General features: G+C 41.4%; 2 protein-coding genes and 1 long non-coding RNA gene across 4 annotated transcripts; 1 reads left to right on the top strand and 2 right to left on the bottom strand.

Moving 5' to 3' along the window:
• Positions 1 to 1,258: 1,258 nt before the first annotated feature.
• Positions 1,259 to 11,620, bottom strand: LOC132972050 (NACHT, LRR and PYD domains-containing protein 3-like). 2 transcript variants are annotated; one of them, XM_061034939.1, is made up of 11 exons: positions 11,462 to 11,620; positions 11,145 to 11,255; positions 7,870 to 7,980; positions 7,675 to 7,753; positions 7,312 to 7,516; positions 5,386 to 7,186; positions 5,106 to 5,279; positions 4,838 to 5,011; positions 4,134 to 4,301; positions 3,967 to 4,013; positions 1,259 to 1,900 (listed from the first exon to the last, which is right to left on the bottom strand). In XM_061034939.1, the coding sequence occupies exons 1-11, from the start codon at positions 11,536 to 11,538 to the stop codon at positions 1,344 to 1,346; spliced, it is 3,504 nt and encodes a 1,167-aa protein (XP_060890922.1). In that variant the 5' UTR covers positions 11,539 to 11,620; the 3' UTR covers positions 1,259 to 1,343. The 2 variants fall into 2 exon arrangements, with proteins under 2 accessions (XP_060890922.1, XP_060890923.1); XM_061034940.1 differs by lacking the exon at positions 4,838 to 5,011.
• On the bottom strand, positions 1,907 to 3,891 carry LOC132972061 (uncharacterized). The gene is made up of 3 exons (XR_009672851.1): positions 3,329 to 3,891; positions 2,715 to 3,280; positions 1,907 to 2,437 (listed from the first exon to the last, which is right to left on the bottom strand). It is a non-coding gene; the product is annotated as an uncharacterized LOC132972061 (long non-coding RNA).
• A 9,815-nt stretch (positions 11,621 to 21,435) lies between the features above and the next one.
• Positions 21,436 to 25,034, top strand: LOC132971958 (oxysterol-binding protein-related protein 1-like). Its single transcript, XM_061034790.1, has 6 exons — positions 21,436 to 21,443; positions 23,498 to 23,624; positions 23,734 to 23,832; positions 23,919 to 24,042; positions 24,129 to 24,219; positions 24,803 to 25,034. Exons 1-6 carry the CDS (start codon positions 21,436 to 21,438, stop codon positions 24,942 to 24,944), a joined length of 591 nt encoding a protein of 196 aa, XP_060890773.1. The 3' UTR covers positions 24,945 to 25,034.
• Positions 25,035 to 25,307: the final 273 nt, after the last annotated feature.

Genomic DNA, 25,307 nt, shown 5'->3' with positions numbered 1-25,307 from the left:
AAACCTAACCATCCCCCCTGTAATAACCCTAATGATTAATTAATTTCATCATAAATCATTGATATTAAAAAATAAGCTCATTAAAATAGACAGGGGATTAAAAACATCAATAAATACATATCATCTTAAAACAAACAGTAAATACAAAGGTTTAAGGATAAATAATTCATTTCATAACTTAATATTCAAGTATAAATTCATTAAAAACACTTTATAAACATGTAAGGGGATTAAATTCATTTATTTTGGTGGTGGGTTAAAAACAGATTGGCATAAAAGGGGTTAAAAACACAACACGGAAAGTCAAGTACGAACATGCTCCCAGAGCCTATAAATACAAGTGAAAGTGAAAGCAGCTCTCCTCATTCTTGCTCTGACTGCTGCAGTTTTCACTCCAACAGTCTGCAAGCCTCTCATTCTGCACCTTTAATGTTTTGTGCCTAAGCCTGAGGAAGACCTACACGGTCGAAAACAAGGGCACATTTATTGATTTCATTCAGGGAGAATTTTGATTTTAAAAGTTTTTTATTTCATTTGAAAAGTTTTTCTAAAAAATAAATTCATTTTGGACCGAGGTACGGTCCAGCCAGTGATAGGGTCGCCCCCGTTACCGTACGGAAAACCGACCACCACAGAATAAGTGGTCTTTCTGGGGGGGAGGGAGTGGGAATAACAGGGGGATGGACCGAGCATTTACTGTCTCCCGCATAGTGGGACAGGTCCCCTTCCCCTATCCTAACCCTTTACGGTTTGGTCCAAAACCTGACTGGAAGACATCTTTCAATATCAAGAAGTTGTTTAACTTCTGAAACACAGCTTTGTCTATCATTTGACCTAACAGAGGATGATTTGATATAGGCCTGTAATTATTCATTATTGTCTTGTCTAGATTGTTCTTTTCTAGTAGTGGCTTGATGACTGCTGTTTTCATCACCTGTGTGAAGACACCTGAGAGACAAGTTTACCATTTGTAACAGATCTAGAGCCATGACTTGGGAAACTTTTTAGAAAAAACCTGTTTGCAGAATATCAAGACAGCAGGAGGAGGAATTTAATTGTTTAATTGTCACTTATTTTTTATTGCTGAGATCAGCACAATACAGACATTACAGAAGGGGGTCTATTGTTTTTCTGTAATGTAGAACATTTAACCCCCATTCACACACCCACTCCCCATTACATTCTGTACGCCTGTTTTTAAAAAAATGCTTGAAAAAGTTGAATATGAAAAATGTTAAGAACAGAGCCTTTTGTTTTAAATTTTATTTGAAACAGACCAACCATGAAACAGACCAGCTGGACAGAGTGAACAGAGTCAGCTGATCTTCAGTCAGCAGTGTTTCTCAGACTGACACACCACACAGAGACACTGAAGAACCAAACCAGAGCCCAAATCCAGGATAGAGAGGTTCAGTGAATGTGGTGTTGAAGGTGTGGAGGTGGATCAGTGTGTCAGAGGAGACTCTGTAGAAGGACAGAGAGCCAGCAGGAAAGTCCACATACACTGCTACTCTGTTAGAGACAGAGGAGGAGGAGGAGGGGGAGGAGGAGGAGGAGATCTTTGTTCTTCTTTTATTGTGACAGACAGTGTAACCTTCATCATAGCAGAACAGACTCCAGGACTGATCATTATATCCAAACAAACATTCATCACTGACTTCTCTCCTTCTGATTCCTCTGTAACTCACTGATACATCAACCTTTCCTCTCCACTCGACCTCCCAGTAACAGCGACCAGTCAGACCAGTCCTACACAGCAGCTGAGGACACCAGTATTCAAATCTGTCTGGATGATCAGGATATGACTGAAGCTCCTCCCCCCATGTCACCTTCCTGTTGTTGTCAGACAGTTTCAGTTTTCTGTTCACTGTGTTTGTGTCCAGTTCCAGCTCACAGGCGTCTGATGGAGAGAACGAGACACAACACAGCTGCAGGTTATCATTTGTTCATTCATCAACAACTTTACTGACACTTACTGATAGGGGTGTAAAGGTACACATACTCGGATGCGAGTATGCGCGGAACAAAAGTACTTTAATCTGTATTCCCACACGGACCGCAAAGCAGAAGCACACCTCAGGGTGGAGGAACATAAAACATTGCAGGCAACACGTCCAACTTATTAAAGCACTTGAAAAGACCCCACGCGAACGTAAACATCACTGCAACTAGGAAAAAACAGACAGCCTTTTGCTAGTAATTCTAAACAGGCCAAAGCCATAACAAATGCCATTGAAGTTCTTATATCGACAGAGGGAATTATTAATAGTTCTGCAATGAAACTATACTGTCCCAGATGTGATTAGGTTTATGTGCTCAAAGGGCATTCAAAAAACTGTTGGCTTAATAAAGTAAAAGGTGTCACTGTAATTAAAAATAAATATTTTTACATATAGGCTATATTAATTACTTCATTTCATTCTAAAATACTTTATTTCTTTCATATCTTTTATTTATTGGAGACTCTTTGGGTTGAAGGATGCAGCATAAGTTTATTTCATGTTTTCTTTTTTTACAATGTTTAATTTAAAATGTTATTAAAAAGTAACCTGAGCAGGTGTACAAGTCTGAACTGTCTATGCTGCACTTAGCCCAATGTGTAAAAGGGAAATTCTAAATGTTCCTAATAAAGAAAAAAAAGTGTTGCATCAGTACCGAAAATGTACCGAACCGAAGCTTCAAAACTGACAACCGAAATGTTTGTGTATCGTTACAACCCTACTTACTGAGAGTCAATCAAACTTAGAGTTCATATTCAGCACTGAATGATGTTTGACAGCACTGAAATGTAATAATCCACTTCTAATCAAGTTCAAATGGAGTTACCATGGCAGGCAGGATGAATGGAGATCAAAATCAACAAACACATGCAGTGAATAAAGTCTGACTAATCAAAGTGCAGCACAAAGAAGCTGTGAACCATCTGCTGTCTCCAACTGTTCTGTCCTCAGAGGTCACATTCAGCACAAACAGGAGCCTCATTTCCACTTTCACTGACACACACAATGTGATGGCAGCAGGAGTGTGCCACGTCCCTTTGTCCTGTCTAACTAGTTTTAAACTGTGTTTCTGAAGTCATGGAGACCATTTCTTTTCCATCAACCTAGGCTCTACTACATACATGAGAGTTTTTTTTTATTTTATTTAAATTTAACTGGACCGGATGAACAGATCAAAATCTGAAGAGACAGATGACAACTCAGTCCTTGTGCGTTTTTCTCTGCTTGTCTAAGGCGTAGGCCACGCCGTCCCGTCCTCACCTGCCCACCTGTGGCTGCTGCTGGTACTAGCTTTCTCACTAGCCTGTCTCTGTCGACCTGCCGCTGACTTGTGTATTGTTGTTGGATGTTCCTGCTGGCCTGTGCTATGGTGATCGTCGACTTTGCTGTGTGCCTTACTGTCTGCACAGCCAGAAGACGAGGAGGAGAGTTAGCTTATGTCTTTAAAGATTTTCTGTTGCTATTTCATCGCTGAATTCATATCTGGATGTTTTTCAGGAGAGAACATTATGTTGGAGACTCTGCATATTTACATGTTTATGAAAATGAACGTCAAATCAGAAATGATTTTTGGTGTTTTTAAAGTTGATGAGCTCCACACCCTCGCTTTGATCATCACTTTGTGTTATTTCCAGCCCTCATTCTGTTATCGTTTGATAGGTTTAATCATAACAGAAGCACACAATCTGGACAGCAACAGGCACAAACCAATAGTTATCTAACCTCTGAATTTAGCCAAGTCATAAGATCATGTTCTGATACACGTACACACATGTTGTAATTACTCAGTGTGTTGATTGCCTATAAAAGGATGATTGGGATGTTATAAAATAACTACTTCGAGAGAAATGAACAGATCCTCGATTCACAGGCCATAGACTCTGTCTGATTGTTCAAGAGCATTTACTCTTCTACGATCCAGCATGTGCTGCTGTGTTCTGATGAAGAGAAATGAAAACACACTCACACTTCCTCAGACCAGGCTTCAGTCTGTGCAGTCCACTATGGTCCAACCTGGAGGTAGAAACCAGATCAGAATCTACTTCATACATCTTCATTTGAATCCAGCATCAGACAAGAAGCAGAGTTCATCATTCAGAAACAGTGAGACAGCTTCTGTGTGTCTGTCTGTACCTCAGTGTCTCCAGTCTGCAGTGTGGATCCTCCAGTCCAGCAGACAGCAGCTTCTCTCCTCGTTCTCCTGGATGATTGTAGCTCAGGTCCAGATCTCTCAGGGGGGAGGAGCTTAGAGCTGAGGCCAGAGACGCACAACCTTCTCCTGTAATCAGACAACCTGACAGACTACACACACACACACACACACACACACACACACACGCACACGCACACGCACAATATGCTTAACATCCATTGGTCCACTCTTTGCTTTTTTTACCAGTAACATCCTGTCATAACCATGCAGCTGAACAGAATAGACTTCATAATCGGATACTAATCAATATTTACTCTGGTGACAAATAGTGAAGGTAAGACAGAGCGTGAGATCAACACAGAGACTACTTTGACACCAGCAGTGATGTAGAAACAGTTCTGAACTGTTTCATCTGAAAAAAGGATTCTTTAGTTCTTTATTTTCCAAACATTACCCATGGTTTGTTTGTTGGTGGGGAAAGAACTTCATTTTTAACTTTCTTTAGTCCAGTCCAGCTTCCTCAGACTAAAAGACTGAGAGCTATAGAACGAGCTAAGAGCTTTACAGCTTTACTGTGCTAACATACAGTAACTAAGACTTTAAACCACCACCAAGGTCCATTTGATAAATGATTCATTAAAAAACATGATCTTAGAGGATTAATCTGGATCAGATGCACACTAACCTGAGAGTGTCCAGTCTACAGAGTGGACTCTTTAGTCCAGCAGACAGCAGCTTCACTCCTGAATCATGCAGGTTGTTACTGCTCAGGTCCAGCTCTCTCAGACTAGAGGACTGGGAGCTGAGGACTGAGGACAGAGCTTCACAGCTTCTCTCTGAGAGCTCACAGACACTCAGCCTGAAGAGAATTTTCAACCAGGAAATAAACTGATTATTAAATGAAGTGATTACGAATTTAGAATGTCATCATTTTGAAAAACCTGCACACTAACCGGAGAGTATCCAGTCTACAGAGAGGACTCTTTAGTCCAGCAGACAGCAGCTTCACTCCTGAATCCTGCAGGTTGTTGTTGCTCAGGTCTAGCTCTCTCAGACTAGAGAACTGGGAGCTGAGGACTGAGGACAGAGCTTCACAGCTTCTCTTTGAGAGCTTACAGCCACTCAGCCTGAAGAGGATTCAGAAGAACACAAATGAAATCAATTACAAACAATAGTTGTTATTTCTGAATAAAGAGAACTACATTTAACCTAGATAGTTATGTGAGCACGTACAGAGCTTTGTTTGAAGCTTTGATCACAGGCAGCAGCCTCAGAAGAGCCTCCTCTGAAGCAGAGTATTTCTTCAGGTCAAACACGTCCAGATCTTTTTCTGATGACAGTAAGATGAAGACCAGAGCTGACCACTGAGCAGGAGACAGTTTATCTGTGAAGAGACGTCCTGATCTCAAGGACTGTTGGATCTCCTCCACTAGAGAACAATCATTCAGTTCATTCAGACAGTGGAACAGATTGATGCTTTTCTCTGCAGACAGATCCTCACTGATCTTCTTCTTGATGTACTCGACTGTTTCCTGATTGGTCTGAGAGCCAATTCCTGTGTGTGTCAGCAGACCTCGTAAGTGATTCTGATTGGTCTCTAGAGAAAGACCGAGGAGGAAGCGGAGGAACAAGTCCAGGTGTCCATTAGGACTCTGTAAGGCCTGGTCAACAGCACTCTGATATAAAGGTGTTGGGTCAGGTTTTTCTCTTGATACTTCAGACCTGGATGTCGTTTGTTCTTCTGACATCAGATTGACTCCAGAGTTGATGAAGGTCAGATGGACATGAAGAGCAGCCAGAAACTCCTGAACACTCAGATGGATGAAGCAGAACACCTTGTCCTGGTACAGTCCTCTCTCCTCTTTAAACATCTGTGTGAACACTCCTGAGTACATTGAGGCTGCTCTGATATCGATGCCACACTCTGTCAGGTCTGAGTCATAGAAGATCAGGTTTCCTTTCTGCAGCTGCTCAAAAGCCAGTTTTCCCAGAGACTCAATCATCTTCCTGCTCTTTTTATTCCAGTGTGGATCTGTCTCAGCTCCTCCATCATACTTGATGTTCTTCAGTTTGGACTGAACCACCAGGAAGTGGATGTACATCTCAGTCAGGGTCTTGGGCAGCTCCCCTCCCTCTCTGGTCTTCAGCACATCCTCCAGAACTGTAGCAGTGATCCAGCAGAAGATTGGGATGTGGCACATGATGTGGAGGCTTCGGGATGTCTTGATGTGGGAGATGATTCTGCTGGCCTGATCCTTATTTCTGAATCTCTTCCTGAAGTACTCCTCCTTCTGTGGGTCAGTGAACCCTCTAACCTCTGTCACCATGTCAACACACTCAGGAGGGATCTGATTGGCTGCTGCAGGTCGTGTGGTTATCCAGAGGCGAGCAGAGGGAAGCAGTTTCCCCCTGAAGAGGTTAGTCAGCAGCACATCCACTGAGGTGGACTCTGTGACATCAGTCAGGGTCTGGTTGTTTTTAAAGTCCAGAGGAAGTCGAAACTCATCTAGGCCGTCAAAGATGAACACAACCTGGAATTCTTCAAACCTGCAGATTCCTGCTTCTTTGGTTTCAGGAAAGAAATGATGAACAAGTTTCACCAAGCTGAACTTTTTCTCTTTCAGCACATTCAACTCTCTGAAAGTGAATGGAAATGTGAAGTGTATGTTCTGGTTGGTTTTGTCTTCAGCCCAGTCCAGAGTGAACTTCTGTGTTAAGACTGTTTTCCCAATGCCAGCCACTCCCTTTGTTATCACTGTTCTGATTGGTTCATCTCTTCCAGGAGAGGCTTTAAAGATGTCTTCTTGTCTGATGGTTGTTTCTGGTCTGTGTGGTTTCCTGGATGCTGTTTCAATCTGTCTGACCTCGTGTTCATCATTGACCTCTCCAGTCCCATCCTCTGTGATGTAGAGCTCTGTGTAGATCTGGTTCAGAAGGGTTGGGTTTCCTGCTTTAGCAATCCCCTCAAACACACACTGGAACTTCTCCTTCAGGTTAGATCTGAGTTTACGCCAGCACTCTGCAGCGACTGTGCCTAAATAAAGAAAGAACTGAAATCAATGAACAGATCCTGATACAGATCACATGATTATCTGAGTTTGGAACTTTAAACCTCTTTGTTCTTTTTCTAAAATACTAAATCTGTTCAAATGTTCTTACTGCTCTGCAGACAGTCAGCCAGCTCCTCCTGCTTCATTCTCCTCAGGAAGTGCAGAGTGATCTTCAAAAATGCCTCTTTACAGCTTCTCCTCTGCTCTTCATCCTCACTCTGACTCTCTAAGCATTCTGGGTAATCTGAACTCAGAACCCTGTGGACTCTCTTCAGCTCGTTCTTCACAAAGGTGACGATGTTCTCCTCCAGCAGCTGGAACAGAAGGAGACACTGGATATTTCATGTAAACTAGTAGAACTCAACATGTGGTTCATCTGTCAGTCTGAAGTTCAGCTGGTCTAAACAGAACAATAACTTAGAATTAAGTTATTGTAATAGAAGTATATTAATTAACAGTGTGTTGAACACACCATAAAGATGGAGTCCAGGTCTGTTGGATTCTGCTGGTCTGATTGATCTCTGGGAACCTCAGAGCTCTCCTGTTGAACTCTGTGACAGGACATATTACACAAGAAAACAAGGGGATATATATTATGAAGCTCTGAGCCAAGATATGAGTCTTTGAACAACAGAGACATAACATTAACTTGATTTTTAATTCGTACCTTCCATCAGCAGGACGTCCATCTTTAAACTCAATAAGGAGACCCATAGACCGGTCACTCTTCATGGACACACAGCTGGGTCCAGGAGAGTCTGGTCTCTGTTCCTGCATCCTGGGGGGCAGAAGGACAACCTCAACATGATGTGCCATAGGACAAAGAATTAGAAAAGAATGACTGATTATAGATCAAATTAATCCCCAATAAGGCCCACAACTGTGGGGTAAGATTTCCATGAATATCACAAATACAGACCTTATTGTAAGTCCACAAGCTGCCCTAAACTACTATAAGGATACAGTACAGATCCAGATCCAGGACTTGTCCATAACAAGTTCAGGGACCTAAGACTGGAACTAACTTCAGGGACAAAGTCTTCAGACTGACACGACTTCATATGGGAATAACTGCTGCTTGCAGTAGTTTTTATCTTGTGATGATGTTGCAGTATCTGGATCCAACAGGGTTTGTAAAAAACACTGAAGAGCTTTGAAGATCTTAGTCTGAAGACTACATTATACATGTGCTCACCAGTGCCCTGCCAAGATCACTGGACCAAATGTTCAGTTTACCACCATGACATCATCCATGATGGACTCAAAGTACCTCAGCTGGACTCAGGTACTATTCACTAAAACAAGGATCAAGTATTAAACTATGTAGTCCAGGAGAAAGTGTAGTCAGATATCAGTACAATTGTCAGCTGGATCAGCAGGAGGTATGGACCAGGTAGGTTAGTGAACTTGACCTGAAGCTTTCAAGGCCCAACATCTCACCAGCAGAACCTCATCAGGTTCAGGATCTGGGCTGGGGACAAAGTCAGGACATCCAACATCCACCTCTGGGACCATAATCCTCTAAGCCCAGATATTCAAACCGTGGCTCACATCCTGGACAAACTGTGCTTACTGTGAAGCACATGCAGATCAACAGAAGTTTAAATCATCACAGAAAACTCAGCAACAGAACAGAAACCACTTTATATGTACTTTTACTCGATCCAGATACTAAAGTCTGATCTGTGCTGATACCTTTAGGATGGGATCAGATCCTTCTTCATGTTCACAGTTCATTCATTTGTTCACTCACTTTTGAATCCTAAACTCTCAAACATGATGACCTCTGATCAGCAGAGAGCTGTCTTTGAAGTCAGCTGCTGCTCTCATTACGGGATGTGATGTTGTCAAAGACTCACAAACACACTGACATGGTTTATCATGTTGAGTTCAATCACTGAATTCTTTCACATTCTTTCACAATTCTTGTACAGGTGAACAATGGGCTGCCCCCTCCACCATTACATTGATTACATATAGTATATAGTTTACAACTACAGGGAAAGTGCCCACCCTCTGGAAGACATCCTGCATCGTCCCGGGTCCTGAAATAGAACCGACCCGACGAGCTGAATAACTTCCGACCAGTGCCACTCACATCACATCTGATGAAGACTCTGGAGCATCTCCTTCTCAGACTCCTCAGGCCTCAGGTGCAGCATGCTCATGTCCCCTTACAGTTTACATTCTAGACAGAGGTTGGAGTAGAGGATGCCATCCTCTACCTTCTACACCGGGCCCACTCGCGGGGGGCACACAGTCAGGATTCTGTTTCTGGACTTCTCGAGAGCCTTTAACACAATCCAGCCCCTTATGCTACAGGACAAACTGACTGCATGCAAGTGGATTCCCTCCTGGTGTCTTGGATCTCCAGCTACCTCCCTGACAGACCACAGTATGTATTAAGGACATCATGTCTGACATCTTGGTCAGCAACACAGGGGTTCCTCAGGGGACTGTGCTGGCCCCTCTTCTATTCACTCTGTACACCTCATACTTCTGCTACAACTCTGAATCTTGTCACATCCAGAAGTTTGCTGATGACACAGCCATCTTGGGCTATATCAGGGGTGACAAAGAGGAGGAGTACCGAAGTCTGGTGAGGGACTTTGTCACCTGGAGCCATACAAACCACCTGCAGCTCAACACCTCAAAAACCAAAGAGCTGGTCATAGACTTTGGGAAGTCCAGACCACGCCCTCAAGCATTGGACATTGAGGGGGTTGATGTGGAGGTTGTAGGCACCTACAAGTACCTTGGGGTGTGGCTAGGTGACAAGCTGGTCTGGGCAAGCAACACAGACCATCTGGGCAGGAAGGGTCAGAGCAGATCTTTCAACATCTGCAGGAAACTCCTGTTTTTTTTCTACCAGTCTGTGGTCGCCAGCGTCTTTTTCTACTCTGTGGGACTCCTCCAGACTGGACAAGCTGATCAAGCAGGCCAGCTTTGTGGTCGGCATGAAGCTGGACTGTCTGGTGACAGTGGTAGAGATGAGATAAATGATCAAACTGCTGGCCATCCTGGATAACACCAGCCACCCTCTGCACACTGTCATCAGCAACCAGTGAAGCTTGTTCAGTGGCAGGCTGCTCCTCCCCAGACGCAGCACAAACAGACTCAAGACCTCCTTAGTCCATCGTTCCATCAAAGTGTATAACTCTACACTTGGAGGGGGGGGGGGGACAGGGGATCGGGAGGAGAAATAGGACTGACAACAACACAATCTTAACAGGCTGCATTATTTATTGTTATTGATAATTATCTGTTTAAACACACAAAGGACAAATACAAAACAACACAACTGCTGCTACTACAAGTATTGCTGCTGATATTTTAAAATAAATCTGTATATAAACTCCTCAAAAAAAGTTTGGAAACGTTATTTTGGTCAATTATTTCGCCATTTTAATAATGCTAATTGGTGTTGTATTTTATATCGTTGGAAAGCCTGATTAGTCACCTTTACAATGAGGTATAACTTGTAAGGATCGTGCATTCATGAAATGAGCAACACAGCTAAACACGTGGGTAGCGCCCGAAATAAATGTGCCAAAAATCCCCTGCAATATTCTTCTGTTGGTAGTCACTCCTGTCCTTACAAGTTATACCTCATTGTAAAGGTGACTAATCAGGCTTTCCAACGATATAAAATACAACACCAAATAATAATATGAAAAGGGCAAAATAATTGACCGAAATAATGTTTTCAAACTTTTTCTGAGGAGTTTATGTTTTTAGAAATATATGTACTTTGTGTTTTTATTTTATTTTCTGTATCTGTGTGCTGTTTTATCCTTTGGTGTTCTGTACCTGCTGCTGGAATCTGAATTTCCCTGAGGGAACCTTCCCAAACGGGATTAATAAAGTTCCTTTCTGTTTATCTATCTATCTATCTATCTATCTATCTATCTATCTATCTATACTTCAGTTTTCAGATCTCACCTTCCATCAACAGGTTGTCCATCTTTAAAGTGTATAATATCATCTTTAGACTGGTCACTCTTCATGGACACACAGCTGGGTCCAGGAGAGTCTGGTCTCTGTTCCTGCATCCTGATACAAAAAAACATGATTAGTTACTGTGAGCAGCAGATGAGACAGTGATGAAGATGAAGATGGAGTGGTGATGAACATAATGATGAAGGTGGAGAGATGAAGGTGGAGTGATGATGATGATGAAGATGGAGTGATGAAGGTGGAGTGATGTGAGTGCTGAGCTGTGACATGGAGAAGAGTCATGGACAGTTAGAGATCCTCACCTCAGAGCTTCATGTTCCTCACACAGAGAGGTTTTAGAGGGAGGGACTCCCTCCTCTGTGTCCTCACACTGATTCATAGCAGAGCGCCCCCCTGCTGGAAGAGCTGCACTCTGTCACTACAACAACACTGATGGAGTTCAGCTGAAGTCACATCAGTCAAAGATCTTCAGCTGTGGAGGAAACAAAGAGATGAAGCTGCTGATTCACCTTCATCATCATCATCATCATCATCATCACCTCACTGTCAGTCTACAAACATCACATCTACCTGGTTCACCTTCATCATCATCATCACCTCACTGTCAGTCTACAAACATCACATCTACCTGGTTCACCTTCATCATCATCATCACCTCACTGTCAGTGTACAAACATCACATCTAGCTGGTTCACCTTCATCATCATCATCATCATCATCATCATCACCTCACTGTCAGTGTACAAACATCACATCTACCTGGTTCACCTTCATCATCATCATCATCACCTCACTGTCAGTGTACAAACATCACATCTACCTGGTTCACCTTCATCATCATCACCATCACCTCACTCTCAGTCTACAAACATCACATCTTCCTGGTTCACCTTCATCATCATCATCGTCGTCATCATCATCATCACCTCACTGTCAGTCTACACACATCAGATCTACCTGGTTCACGGTGAAAGCGGCACCAGGAAAACCATGGTTATCCTAAGGTCCAGTGTGATTGCTGGGCGCTCTTCTTTGCTGCTGCAAGACACATTTTTTCAAGCAGTTTTTGGGTGCGATTAAAAGTTTAAACATTTTCAACTTTTTTGATCAAGAAGCAGAGTCGTAGCGATCTTCAATGTTACTCAAAGTAGCCAATCAAATCAAGTAGGTTTGAACATTTTCCCCTCCTCCTCTTGGAGCAAGCATGTTTCATTTGGTCGCCCGTATGCACACGCAGCCCTGCTCCACAGGCGCTCCCAGTTGTTCTTTCCTCAGCTTAGTTCAGGCGTTTTTTTGAGGCGAGTTGCGTCTCTGTGTGATCGGGTCCTAAGGGGGCCCCATCTGACAGCACTCACTCTCATTGCTCTGCTAAGAGTCACATGCTTTATTCCTCTGAAAAGTTGGTCAACTAAAGTCACTGAAGGAAAAGGACCATGAAAACAGAGGAGCAGTGGTGGAGCAGATAGTGAAGATGAAATCTAACAGTAAATGACCGAATGCTACGTGTCTAGTCTTAACTATCGGGGAGAGATGTTCTTTATATGTTGAAAATAATACTTCTGTGAACTTTGAAGATAAATAATTATACAGAGCACTTTTTTGTAGGTGTCAGATTATTGATCACATATTGGTGATGGATGGTTGGAGGACCCCCCTGTGAAGGGGCCCAACAGACTGAAGAATCCCCATTGGTTAGATCAATGTGACACAGCTGTCTGGTTGGAAGGAGACATTCAATAAGAGCTGATCATAGAAAATAACAACAGCAGACAGAGTTTGTCTTTCTAAATCTATCTACTAGAATCACACACTCTGATTTCACTGCTGTAATTCTACTTATAGATCTGCATAATAATGTCTCTGGTCTGTGCTGATCTCTGCTGTGGGTGCAGAGGAGTGTTTGTGTTGCTCGGCAACCGTCCAGTTTCAGAGAAGTTGTGGAACCAGTTGAGCTGATGGAGTGATTATTTTTAGTCCTAACTGATGAGGACAGACTCCACGCCCTCCCTCTGCTGTTTAAAACTGTACTGTTAGCATGTTAGCACGGTTAGCATAGCCTGCATGCTAACTGAGAGTCATTGTGTTCCCTGCTGTTACGGATCGAGAAAACCAAGAGGAGGACCCAGATGCAGAATCAACAAAAACGATTTATTCTTCTAAAATCCAAACAGGAAAAAACAAGGCTTGCGACCGTCGAGACGTTTCATACTGACTGCAGTCAGAGCGCGAGCGCTCAACACAGCCGAATAAGATACTTCAGGGCCCTGTAGCCAATCATTGCAACGCTGTCGGCGCGAAATCCGTCTGCGCTGTTACAAAATCTTGGAGGTGCGCAGCTGGGCGCTCAGACCCTCCTCTCGCCGGCCGCGATTGCGCAATATCGCTGCGCCAACCGCAAGAAGCATGAAACCTGATTCAATGAGTTGCAATGTGCAGCACATGGCTAATTTACATAACGATATTTTCCTGTGAAAACACTGTGGAAAGATCTGAAGAAAGTCTGGCTAGCAAGCCAGCCTTTCATTAAACATACTGTCTGATCATTTTTAACGTTTGGTAGCCATGGGTAAAGATGTTGAGAGAAATGCGTGCTAGCTTGAAGGTAACTTCATACAGCTTTCTGGTTCATTATTATCTCAGGCAACATTGAAGTGACAGCTGACCAACAAATGTAATAAGAGAGGGAATATAAACTTAATGAGAATCAGCAGGAGCAAAACATCAGGTTAATATATTGATAATGTTACATATTTTATGATAGAAGATATGCAAAAATATTGTCATACTTGATGACTGTATTATAATGCCCTCTCAGACTCTTGCCCTGAGAGCTACTTACATAGTGACTGCCCTTCACATCACCCCTTAGTGGAACATGGTAAGCCCTGTTCTGCAAATTCATCCCATTTATGAAAAGGGACTGAAGGTTGGGAGCACGGGTTTTTCATGTTTCACTGAAGCTTTATCAAAAAGTTAGAACAGAACATAGATATCGACAAGCAATTGTGTTTTTCTTATTGTTTGCACTGCTTATTTAGTAGGTTTGAATGCTAAAATCGTCTGTAAATTGCCCCCGGACCCCCATAGGAGGTTTGGATCCATGTCACCATTTTCATCCCTGATGAATTTGCACCCCTGTCGACTATAGTCAGAGCAGCTAACGAACCTGGTGGCTAACTGTTAGCTTACAGCTCTTTTGACACTTAAATCAAATAGATAGTCTTAAAAACAGTGAAAAGTGTCTCTTACCTTCAACACAGAGAACAGATCTGCGTCAGAACAGGACAGAGTCCTGAACAGGACAGAGTCAGAGTCCAAACTACTGAGACCAGGAAATACCACAGCTGGTTCATCAACATACCAGGTGATCAAAGGGCACACCCTCCATTTCTCCCTGAGGGAAATATGAGTTTATTATTTTAAGATTCATGAGAAGAAATAAAAGTGTTTGTGTGATCAGAAGCAGCAGAGATGGTCTTCATGTTGAAACCTCAGCTGTCAATCAAGAGGAGAACATTCAGGCTGTCATTAAAAAAAGACAAAAACTTGAGTTATTATTGACCATCATCCCCCCTAAGGGGGCCCCATCTGACAGCACTCACTCTCATTGCTCTGCTAAGAGTCACATGCTTTATTCCTCTGAAAAGTTGGTCAACTAAAGTCACTGAAGGAAAAGGACCATGAAAACAGAGGAGCAGTGGTGGAGCAGATAGTGAAGATGAAATCTAACAGTAAATGACCGAATGCTGCGTGTCTAGTCTTAACTATCGGGGTGAGATGTTCTTTATATGTTGAAAATAATACTTCTGTGAACTTTGAAGATAAATAATTATACAGAGCACTTTTTTGTAGGTGTCAGATTATTGATCACATATTGGTGATGGATGGTTGGAGGACCCCCCTGTGAAGGGGCCCAACAGACTGAAGAATCCCCATTGGTTAGATCAATGTGACACAGCTGTCTGGTTGGAAGGAGACATTCAATAAGAGCTGATCATAGAAAATAACAACAGCAGACAGAGTTTGTCTTTCTAAATCTATCTACTAGAATCACACACTCTGATTTCACTGCTGTAATTCTACTTATAGATCTGCATAATAATGTCTCTGGTCTGTGCTGATCTCTGCTGTGGGTGCAGAGGAGTGTTTGTGTTGCTCGGCAACCGTCCAGTTTCAGAGAAGTTGTGGAACCAGTTGAGCTGATGGAGTGATTATTTTTAGTCCTAACTGATGAGGACAGACTCCACACCCTCCCTCTGCTGTTTAAAACTGTACTGTTAGCATGTTAGCACGGTTAGCATAGCCTGCATGCTAACTGAGAGTCATTGTGTTCCCTGCTGTTACGGATCGAGAAAACCAAGAGGAGGACCCAGATGCAGAATCAACAAAAACAATTTATTCTTCTAAAATCCAAACAGGAAAAAACAAGGCTTGCGACCGTCGAGACGTTTCATACTGACTGCAGTCAGAGCGCGAGCGCTCAACACGGCCGAATAAGATACTTCAGGGCCCTGTAGCCAATCATTGCAACGCTCTCGGCGCAAAATCCGTCTGCGCTGTTACAAAATCTTGGAGGTGCGCAGCTGGGCGCTCAGACCCTCCTCTCGCCGGCCGCGATTGCGCAATATCGCTGCGCCAACCGCAAGAAGCATGAAACCTGATTCAATGAGTTGCAATGTGCAGCACATGGCTAATTTACATAACGTTATTTTCCCGTGAAAACACTGTGGAAAGATCTGAAGACAGTCTGGCTAGCAAGCCAGCCTTTCATTAAACATACTGTCTGATCATTTTTAACGTTTGGTAGCCATGGGTAAAGATGTTGAGAGAAATGCGTGCTAGCTTGAAGGTAACTTCATACAGCTTTCTGGTTCATTATTATTTCAGGCAACATTGAAGTGACAGCTGACCAACAAATGTAGTAAGAGAGGGAATATAAACTTAATGAGAATCAGCAGGAGCAAAACATCAGGTTAATATATTGATAATGTTACATATTTTATGATAGAAGATATGCAAAAATATTGTCATACTTGATGACTGTATTATAATGCCCTCTCAGACTCTTGCCCTGAGAGCTACTTACATAGTGACTGCCCTTCACATCACCCCTTAGTGGAACATGGTAAGCCCTGTTCTGCAAATTCATCCCATTTATGAAAAGGGACTGACGGTTGGGAGCACAGGTTTTTCATGTTTCACTGAAGCTTTATCAAAAAGTTAGAACAGAACATAGATATCGACAAGCAATTGTGTTTTTCTTATTGTTTGCACTGCTTATTTAGTAGGTTTGAATGCTAAAATCGTCTGTAAATTGCCCCCGGACCCCCATAGGAGGTTTGGATCCATGTCACCATTTTCATCCCTGATGAATTTGCACCCCTGTCGACTATAGTCAGAGCAGCTAACGAACCTGGTGGCTAACTGTTAGCTTACAGCTCTTTTGACACTTAAATCAAATAGAGAGTCTTAAAAACAGTGAAAAGTGTCTCTTACCTTCAACACAGAGAACAGATCTGCGTCAGAACAGGACAGAGTCCTGAACAGGACAGAGTCAGAGTCCAAACTACTGAGACCAGGAAATACCACAGCTGGTTCATCAACATACCAGGTGATCAAAGGGCACACCCTCCATTTCTCCCTGAGGGAAATTTGAGTTTATTATTTTAAGAAATAAAAGTGTTTGTGTGATCAGAAGCAGCAGAGATGGTCTTCATGTTGAAACCTCAGCTGTCAATCAAGAGGAGAACATTCAGGCTGTCATTAAAAAAAGACAAAAACTTGAGTTATATAGTGTCCTTTTGAAATGATCTTCAGTGATCGATAAACGTCTGTGTTTAACATGTTTTATTTTAATTGTCTAAAAACTGTCGACAGTTTCACAGTGAATGATCATTTACATCGTTAGTCAATCAATGGGACGCTCTTTGAAATGAATGAAAAATCACAATGTATCTGGTTAATCTGAATCTACAAAGTAACTATCAAAGCAGATTTCAAGTGTCAGTCACAGCCAATCGAAATCTGTCCGTGTTCACACCTGACGCAGGTATGACTGCACTAAAAAAGGGACTACTACAGGTGATATACAGTACAGGTGTGTCACTGCTGAAGCTCCCCCTGCTGACAAACTACAATAACTAATTTCCTGTTTCCAAAACCTGCATACTAGGGATGTAAAGATGAATCGTGAGGCAGTTAAAAATCGATTCAAAGGTGTCACTTCGATACTCTGAAAAACTGAATCGCAGTACTTACTTTTTAAACAGCAGAGGGCGCTATCTATTTATGCTTCTCTTGTTTGACTTCCTACGTCACTCGCGTGAGCCTCAGCACATGAAGAGCAGAGGCGGTTGGTTGTAACCTGGTTATAACAAGCAGTCTTTATCATGGCAGCTGCGGAGCAAGATGTTGAAATTCCAACCACACCACCGTGAGAGTGACAGACATAAAACACTGAGTCATTACAAACACAGTTTAACATGTCCTGAGTCACAGAGCAGAAAGTCATCAGTCAAAGCATCTACAAACTGAAGCATCTTCCTCACACACCTTCAATCTACTTTTAAATTGATTTAAAGCAACAAGCTCCCCCAGACACAGATCATCCTGCAGGAGCAGTGTACCTGAAACTCCTTTTCCCCATTTCAAGACGCACTTTGGGAACAGATAACAACAACAAGTTTTGTGACTGGGTTGCAGAGCGAAGACTGCGTCTTCCAGCACTTTTCACATGAATATAGTTACACAAGTACACGGGAAGCAGGTTAAGTAAAGCCTTATAAATAAGGACATGCCAATGAGTTTGTCTACGCTGAGACAATGCAGGCCAGCCGACTCATACAGAGTACAATGATGAGTCAGGGCCCTGAGATTTGTTATTAATCTCAATGCACCATGATATACAGTATCCAGAGATTTTAGGGACTGAGAAGATGCATGCATATATAAAACATCACCATAATCAATCAGGGGCATGAAAGTAGCAGTTTTATCAGGATTCAAAATAAATGTCAGTTCCTGAAGAGTGTCCTGTACAGAATCAAAGGCCTTTTGTAAGTGACAGAGAGCCTGATGCTGTGTAGGAGCGGAGCAATAAATAACAGTATCATCCGCATATAAATGAAAATTTGGGAACATTGTGACCGATACTGTTAATGTAAAGTGTAAATAACAGTGGTCCCAGGACTGAGCCTTGTGGCACACCATTTTTTACATCAAGACAACTGGAAGTAATGCCTTCGACCTGGACACATTGTGATCTGTTTGATAAATAATTGACAAACCAATATACAGATTGTTCAGACAGTCCAATAGTGTGCAGTCTATCTTTCAGAATTGCATAGTCAACCGTATCGAAGGCTTTCGACAAGTCACTCACAAGACATTCCAGAGTCTTAGCCAAGACAGAAAGTTTTGAAATTGGCCTGTAGTTTAGGGTCTCCTCCTTTTAACAGGGGGAGAACAAATGCAGATTTCCAAACAACAGGAATTTCATTGGAGACCAAAGAAAGATTAAAAAGAAAAGTTAATGGTGATGCAATAAAATCAGCAGCTAACTTTAAAAAATAAGGCCCTAAATTATCTGGGCCTGTCGGTTTCTTTATTTCTAAAAGTCTGAGGGCTTTGAACACCTCAGCAACAGTAACTAGCCTAAAATCAAATAAAAGAGGAACAGTTTCGTGATGTGCAGAACAGACAGGGGATTTAGTCTGCACACGGTTAACTGTTTCAAACAGGTATCCAGAGGCAATAAAGTGCTCATTAAATAAATGAAGAATTGTGGCTTTGTCAGCAATGTTTTGAGAGTCCTTGACAATGCAAGGGGGAAGCTCTACACCCTTCTTATTTCCAGATAATGATTTTATAGTCTGGGATTATTGAGATTAGTGGAAGTTTCACTAAGGAAATGCTCAGCCTTAGCTTTTTTGATTGCTACCGTACAAGCATTCCGCAGTCGTCTAAAAAACAACCAATCGGAGTCAAGGCCAGAACCCCACGCTTTAACCCAAGCTACATTGCGCTCATGCAGTAACACAGATAAGTCAGGAGTAAACCATGCAGTATCACAACCTTTTACCCTGAATTTTTTGAAAGGAGCATGTTTATCAACAATACCTACAAAACCATCATAAAAATACTTCCATGCACTCTCAACATCAACAATAAGATTAACTTTCTCCCAGTCAAAGGCAACGAGCTCATGAAAAAATCCCTGTTCCACAAAATGCTTCATTTTTTTTTTTTTTAATGATCCGTGGTTTGGATTTAGGGATCTTGATGTTTCTCATTGTGGCAATAGCACAGTGGTCACTGATATCGTTTGCAAAGATAGACACAGGAGATTACTTGTGAGGAACATTAGTTAAAATAAGATCAATTAAGGATGATTTACCGGGACATTTCAGATTGGGTTGAGTTGGTTTATCAACAATCTGAAAAAGATTCAATGCGTCACATTGTGCCTTAAAATCATCGGACACTGGAGTCATCCAGTTCCAATTAAAATCACCAATAAGAACAATTTCATCAGTATTTACTTTTGATATGAGGTTCATTAAAGAGGGAAGTGCATCACTGACTGCTGAAGGTGTTCTATAGCAGCCTGCAACAGTAATGTGAAGCGTTTTTGAAACCTCAAGATCAAGAGCCAGGAATTCAAATTGTTTACTCAGTGATTTGGACAGTAGGACTTTTACATGAAACTTAGTTTTCACATAGATAGCAATGCCTCCTCCCATATTAGGTCGATCAGTTCTAAAGACATTATAACCCTCAATGCCAATGTCTTTGTCCATAACCGATTTACTCAACCATGATTCAGATAAAACAATAACATCTGCATCAGTTGAATGCGCCCAAATACGCATCATATCAAGTTTAGAGATTAAACTGCGCACATTCAAATGAATAAAACCAAGTCCAGTCCATGCTTTAAAATCAGCAGGAGTGTTAAATCTTGGGGCTCCCTCCATATTACAACTTGTAATATCAGCAGGCCCAGGATTAGGCTGTACATTTCGGTAAATCAACATGAAGATCAATATTTTCTGCTTTGTCCGCCTGTAAGGCTCCTCCAGTTGTGAGCTCGTGGTCTCACTAACGTAAACACGGAAATTGTCCGAGCACATGCAACAATTTTTTAGCACCATGAGACATAGAAGACGGAGCAATCTCATACAATCTGAACAGCCACAACGTAATGTGGTTTAAGTTTGTGCTGTTCTTGGGGGTGAGTGCTGGTAAGCGAGATGGCGCTTCCCTCACAAGAACACATCAACCTATTTATTTGCAAGTTATTTACATTAAAAAAAAAACGGTCAGTGAGAGATTCTTGGCAGTCTAGTGTTAAAAAGTCCAAACAAATAAATGTATTCAAAAACATAATTCTAATCAAATCCAAAATTCTAATTAAATTTTTACCTAACAAAAAAATGAAGCAGTGTTCTTGTATTGCTTGTTTTTACTCATGTGTCTAGTGTTAAAAGCAGCATACTGAGAGACTGAAACACGTCGTAGTGTGTGAGATATTCTGTGATTTTCTTAATGAAATTAAACGTATTAATTCTTTCTTCACTCAACAATAACTTGAATTTTAATGTTCAAACTCTTTACACATTTTCTTCTTTATTTTAATGAGTATTGCTTTCATGCTGTTGTTAAAATAACAAGTAATGAGCTCACTCAGACGAGGCATCGGGTTGTTTCTGGGTCAAACTGGCATATCACTTTCACTGACGCGTGGAACAATAAGTCCACTCACAGTCAGCACAGGTAACCTAATCTCCACCTCTCAGGTGAAGCCCTCACACATTACATTGTGACATTTGTCACATCGGTGTCCTCAGTTTAAATCTTTTTGTTGTATTTTCTCCGCACTTGGCGCGGCTACTCCAGCCGTCCCATTAGCGGTGCAGCGATCATGGCCGGGGCGCAGAAGCTGCTCAGTTATTGTACGAATTTCATTATAAAGTTTTGTTTGTCTTTGAGAGGGGATCATCTGTGCATGGCTCAAATGTCTGTCACAGGTTGTGTATCTGTGCGCAGAATGTTTGCTCTTACGCAATATGTGTGACGATGGAGGAGCTGGGAGAGCTGTTTGATTGCCCTCACCTTTTAACAAAAGACGCACTGTAATGCTAATGATTTGATTCCATCCGCAGTAGAAGTGTGCCCTTTCAGCATAACGCATTTGGAGGAACTTTTATTCTGTTTGCGATTTGTTTTCAAGTCGCGGCACAGGCTTGTGCTCTTGTCAGACCACAGTCGTGAAGCGATGCAGAGGTAAAATATGTTAAAAATATGGCTAAAGACCTCCTGTATCTTTAAAGCAGGTTTTTAGAGGGACTAGGTTAGTGGTAAGTGCACGCCACATTTACAGACGCTATAGTCCTCGAAGCGGGCGGCCTGGGTTCGAATCTGACCAGTGGCTCTTTTCCCACAATTCATTCCCCACTCTCACTGTCACTGATTTTTCAGCTTTATCCACTCTTATCTACAATAAAAAGGACAAAAAGCCCCAAAATATATCTTGAAAACAAGCAGGTTTGAATTCTAATAGGAAGTAAAGTACCCTTTGGACATTATAGAAATTCAAAATAAAAGCATGACAAAAATTGTGCTGAAATGCAAAACAATGGTATTTTAAATATGTGAATAAAAATGTGACGAGTCAGGATTAATTATTCAAACACAGCGATTAATCACAATAAAATAATTAAATTGTTTGACAGCCCTAATTCTTAGTTAGAAGTTGAAATAAAGATACCAAAAAAAACTTAACTAAAGGTGCACATTTTTCTTATTTTGTTACTTCTTATGTAGATTCATATTTGAGATCTTAAATTATTTAAAAGGCAACAACACAACTAAAACGTAACTCTTCAGCTTCCCCTTCATGGGAACAAACGTGATTTAGTTAGACTTTTAGAAATACTTCATCTTTTTAAATCAGGACATATTTTTATTCCTGGAGTCACCACAGAGGGTGTTCAGAAGCTGTCACAGAAAATTTAACTCATGATGCAAATAATCAGTGAATAACAGCTTTTTGAAAAGGAGCGCTTCAATTAAAAAATGAAAGTGGACAGACTTCAAGGAGAAAACATGTCAGGTTGATTTGTATTAGTTTTCACTTTTACAGCCATTATGAGATGTGTAAATAAATAAAAAGATCAACACACACAACACAAGAACTTAAAGAATAAAGAGCTTTGCAGAAAGTACAAAACATCACTGCAGCATGTCTGCAGAGAAAACAAGCTCTACAAATTACAATGGTGTTCCAATTTACAAAGATCAGTCTGTCTTTGAATTGATATATATTTATAATAAAACTAGATCCATCTTCACTTTCTGCTAAACCTTGAGCAGTGTGTTAAGTGCTATTTTATTAATATGCTGCATTACAATGTTCTTCCTGGCAGCTTAAGAGGGATTATTTTACAAGGCTGACAAAGTTCCAATAAAAACAACAAAGAAAAACAGACGGTTCAGTCAGAAATGAAGGAAAAGTCGTTTCCAAAAGAACACTGCTAATAAACCTGATGACTGAAAACAGATGGAGCAGGAGAATAACAGGAAAGAAGCGGCCTGAAATACTGATTTACCAAAGGTATTCAGGCAAAATATTTGAAATGCAAATAGACAAACAGATGAAAGGACACTTTAAGAAGTTCTTTAGCACACAGAGGGGAGATGTTGCTGTATCTTTGTTATTTTGAATAACAAAGAAACAGCATGAGATCGTCTGGGACAGGTCTGCTCTCTGTCCCCAGAGTCAGAACCAAACATGGAGAAGCAGCGTTCAGTTTCTATGCTCCTTATATCTGGAACAAACTCCCAGAAAAACTGCAGGTCTGCTGAAACTTTCAGCTCTTTTAAATCCAGGTTGAAGACTCACCTGTTTACAGCTGCCTTTCATTAAACAGCTTTATTAAGATTTTAAACTTCAACTCTGCACTGTAACTTTTAACTCTTTTTATATTTTTACTTTATTTTTTTGAATTAATTTCATTTGAATTACTTTTATTTGAACATATTTTCAGATTTAATAATTTCAGTGATTTTTTAATTTTCTACTTTAATGTTTATTTTCTTTCCTCTGTCATGATGCTTTTGATGTCTTGTGTGAAGCACTTTGAATTGCCTTGTTGTGGAAATGTGCGACATAAATAAACTTGCCTTGATTGTTTAGTTTGTCCAAAAATGTCCAGAAATCGTCCTTTTCTTTTAGCCGTTTTCATCCTAGCTTTAACACGAGGGCATTTTGATGTTTCCGAGACGAAGAAGCCTTTGTCTTGTGGTTGTTCCTGACGGTTGTTGGCTTGTTTCTTCAGCAAAAAGAAGCTCTGTGCTCTTTATGGGAAGTGGACAGAGTGTTTATATGTCGTCGACTCGGCCGCCTTCGAGACGCACAAGAAAAGTGACAAGAAAGGATCAGAGGAGAAGAAGAGCAGCAAGGCGGTATGAAGGAGCAGCAGCAAGCCGCACACACAGTTATCATAAAGTGATGCATCCTGCACAGAAAATAGACAGATAAAGACGTGTCAGTTTGTGTGGTTTTTGTGCTCAGGATTGCGGCGCTGCGTCTACGACTGTAGACACGGTGGACGTGATTCCTGGCAGCCAGCTGCTGTGGAGGATCGCTCCCAGACCACCAAACTCTGCACAGGTCTGACAGATCACAGAAACAATTTGAGTTTCTCTTTCCTGTTTGTGAGCTGTGAGGTTGTGATATTATTCTTTTTTGAATTGCAGATGTACAGTTTCACCTCGTTTGCGATGCAGCTGAACGAGCTGCGGCAGGAGATGGAGGGAGTGATCCCTCAGACCGACTGCAGACTCAGACCGGACATACGAGCCATGGAGAATGGGGACATTGGTAAGAAACTAGTGAGGAACAACAAAAGAAACAGAAAAATAAAAGACATCAATCTGCAAACTGTCTGATGTTGTTTTATCTAACAGACCTTGCCAGTGAGGAGAAGAAGAGATTGGAGGAAAAACAAAGAACAACTCGCAAAAACCGTTCAAAGAATGACGAGGAGTGGAAGACGAGGTAGAACTCAAAGAACAACCCTTTCTTTACTCACCTGGATCTCATACAATCAGCTCATTTATTTATTTACTTTAATTGTGACATAAATGCAGTTGTAGTCTTTTGTTAGTAAGCCTGTGTTTTACATGATCTCAGTTTCAAAGCACTTCTTACCGGTGCTTATTGTTGCTAGGTTACAGAAATTAATTTGTAAATTTGTGAGCTTTGGAGTTGCTGATGTTGTAAACTTGGAGCAGGACCTAACTAGCCTTTTTGAGTCCTTTTCTAAAGCTAAGCAGCCGCTGCATTAGTCTCGTCATATTCACTACAGATGTGTAGAAAACAGATGCATGGAAACATTCATATCTGTGAACACTGTCAGCTCAAAGTAAGCCTTACAAATGTTTCATTTTCATAAATGACATGAACTTTGTGAGCATTTTTCCCTGTGGCTAAAAGTTCATCTAGTGTCATTCATTTCCTGTTCTACTTTTATCATCTCTTACTCTAATGTTTCATACTTTGTTGCTCTGAATTGCTCGACCTAAATCTCCATTTTATCTTCATGTTTGTGTTTCTGTTGCGTCCTCTCGTTGATGTTTAGGAGTCCCGCCCTCGGCCCGAGGTCAGAGCTGCTTGCTCACGTGTGTCATGTGATCCTGTGTTCTGTAGTTTCTCATCCTCTACACTCAAATCTAACCTCTCACTGTGTCCTGCAGTCTGTTTTCAGATTCGTTATTCACTGATGGTAGAGTCACAGTTTCACAGATTTACTTGAACGCCACATTGAGTCTTCTCTCCCGAATTGATTTCCCTCCCTGCTGTTAAACAGAAAAGTCACTTTATTTTAGGCTAAATGAGCCAAACCAAAACTGCTGACTTTCATGAAAATTCTCAAATCTTTAATGAAGCATGCTTTACCTTCACCCCCTCCTCACTTTCTCTGATTAGTTTGAGTTTGGAATAGAGATGGGCGGATGATTCTGGAGCTCTGAATTTCAGGTGAATTCCCTCTTTAGTTCACAGGCACAGAGGAACTTTAACAAAGAATTGTACATTATCTGTTAATATCTTCTCAGGATCTTGCCAAATTAAATAATAAATTAATT

This window comes from Labrus mixtus, chromosome 3 (genome assembly GCF_963584025.1).
Source record: "Labrus mixtus chromosome 3, fLabMix1.1, whole genome shotgun sequence".
NCBI lineage: Eukaryota > Metazoa > Chordata > Actinopteri > Labriformes > Labridae > Labrus > Labrus mixtus.
Note: the sequence above shows the minus strand (reverse complement) of the source record. Positions and strands in the feature narration are given on the sequence as shown.

Excerpts from the sequence above, each read along its gene's own strand:
- LOC132971958 (XM_061034790.1), top strand. Across the intron at positions 23,625-23,733 it reads AGAAGAAGAGCAGCAAGGCG|GATTGCGGCGCTGCGTCTAC; the intron begins GTATGAAGGAGC and ends TTTTGTGCTCAG. Across the intron at positions 24,043-24,128 it reads CATGGAGAATGGGGACATTG|ACCTTGCCAGTGAGGAGAAG; the intron begins GTAAGAAACTAG and ends TTTATCTAACAG.
- LOC132972050 (XM_061034939.1), bottom strand. The coding sequence starts at position 11,538 with ATGAATCAGTGTGAGGACACAGAGGAGGGAGTCCCTCCCTCTAAAACC. Across the intron at positions 7,754-7,869 it reads GGACGTCCTGCTGATGGAAG|AGTTCAACAGGAGAGCTCTG; the intron begins GTACGAATTAAA and ends GTCCTGTCACAG. Across the intron at positions 1,901-3,966 it reads GAAGCCTGGTCTGAGGAAGT|ACGCCTGTGAGCTGGAACTG; the intron begins GTGAGTGTGTTT and ends TCTCTCCATCAG.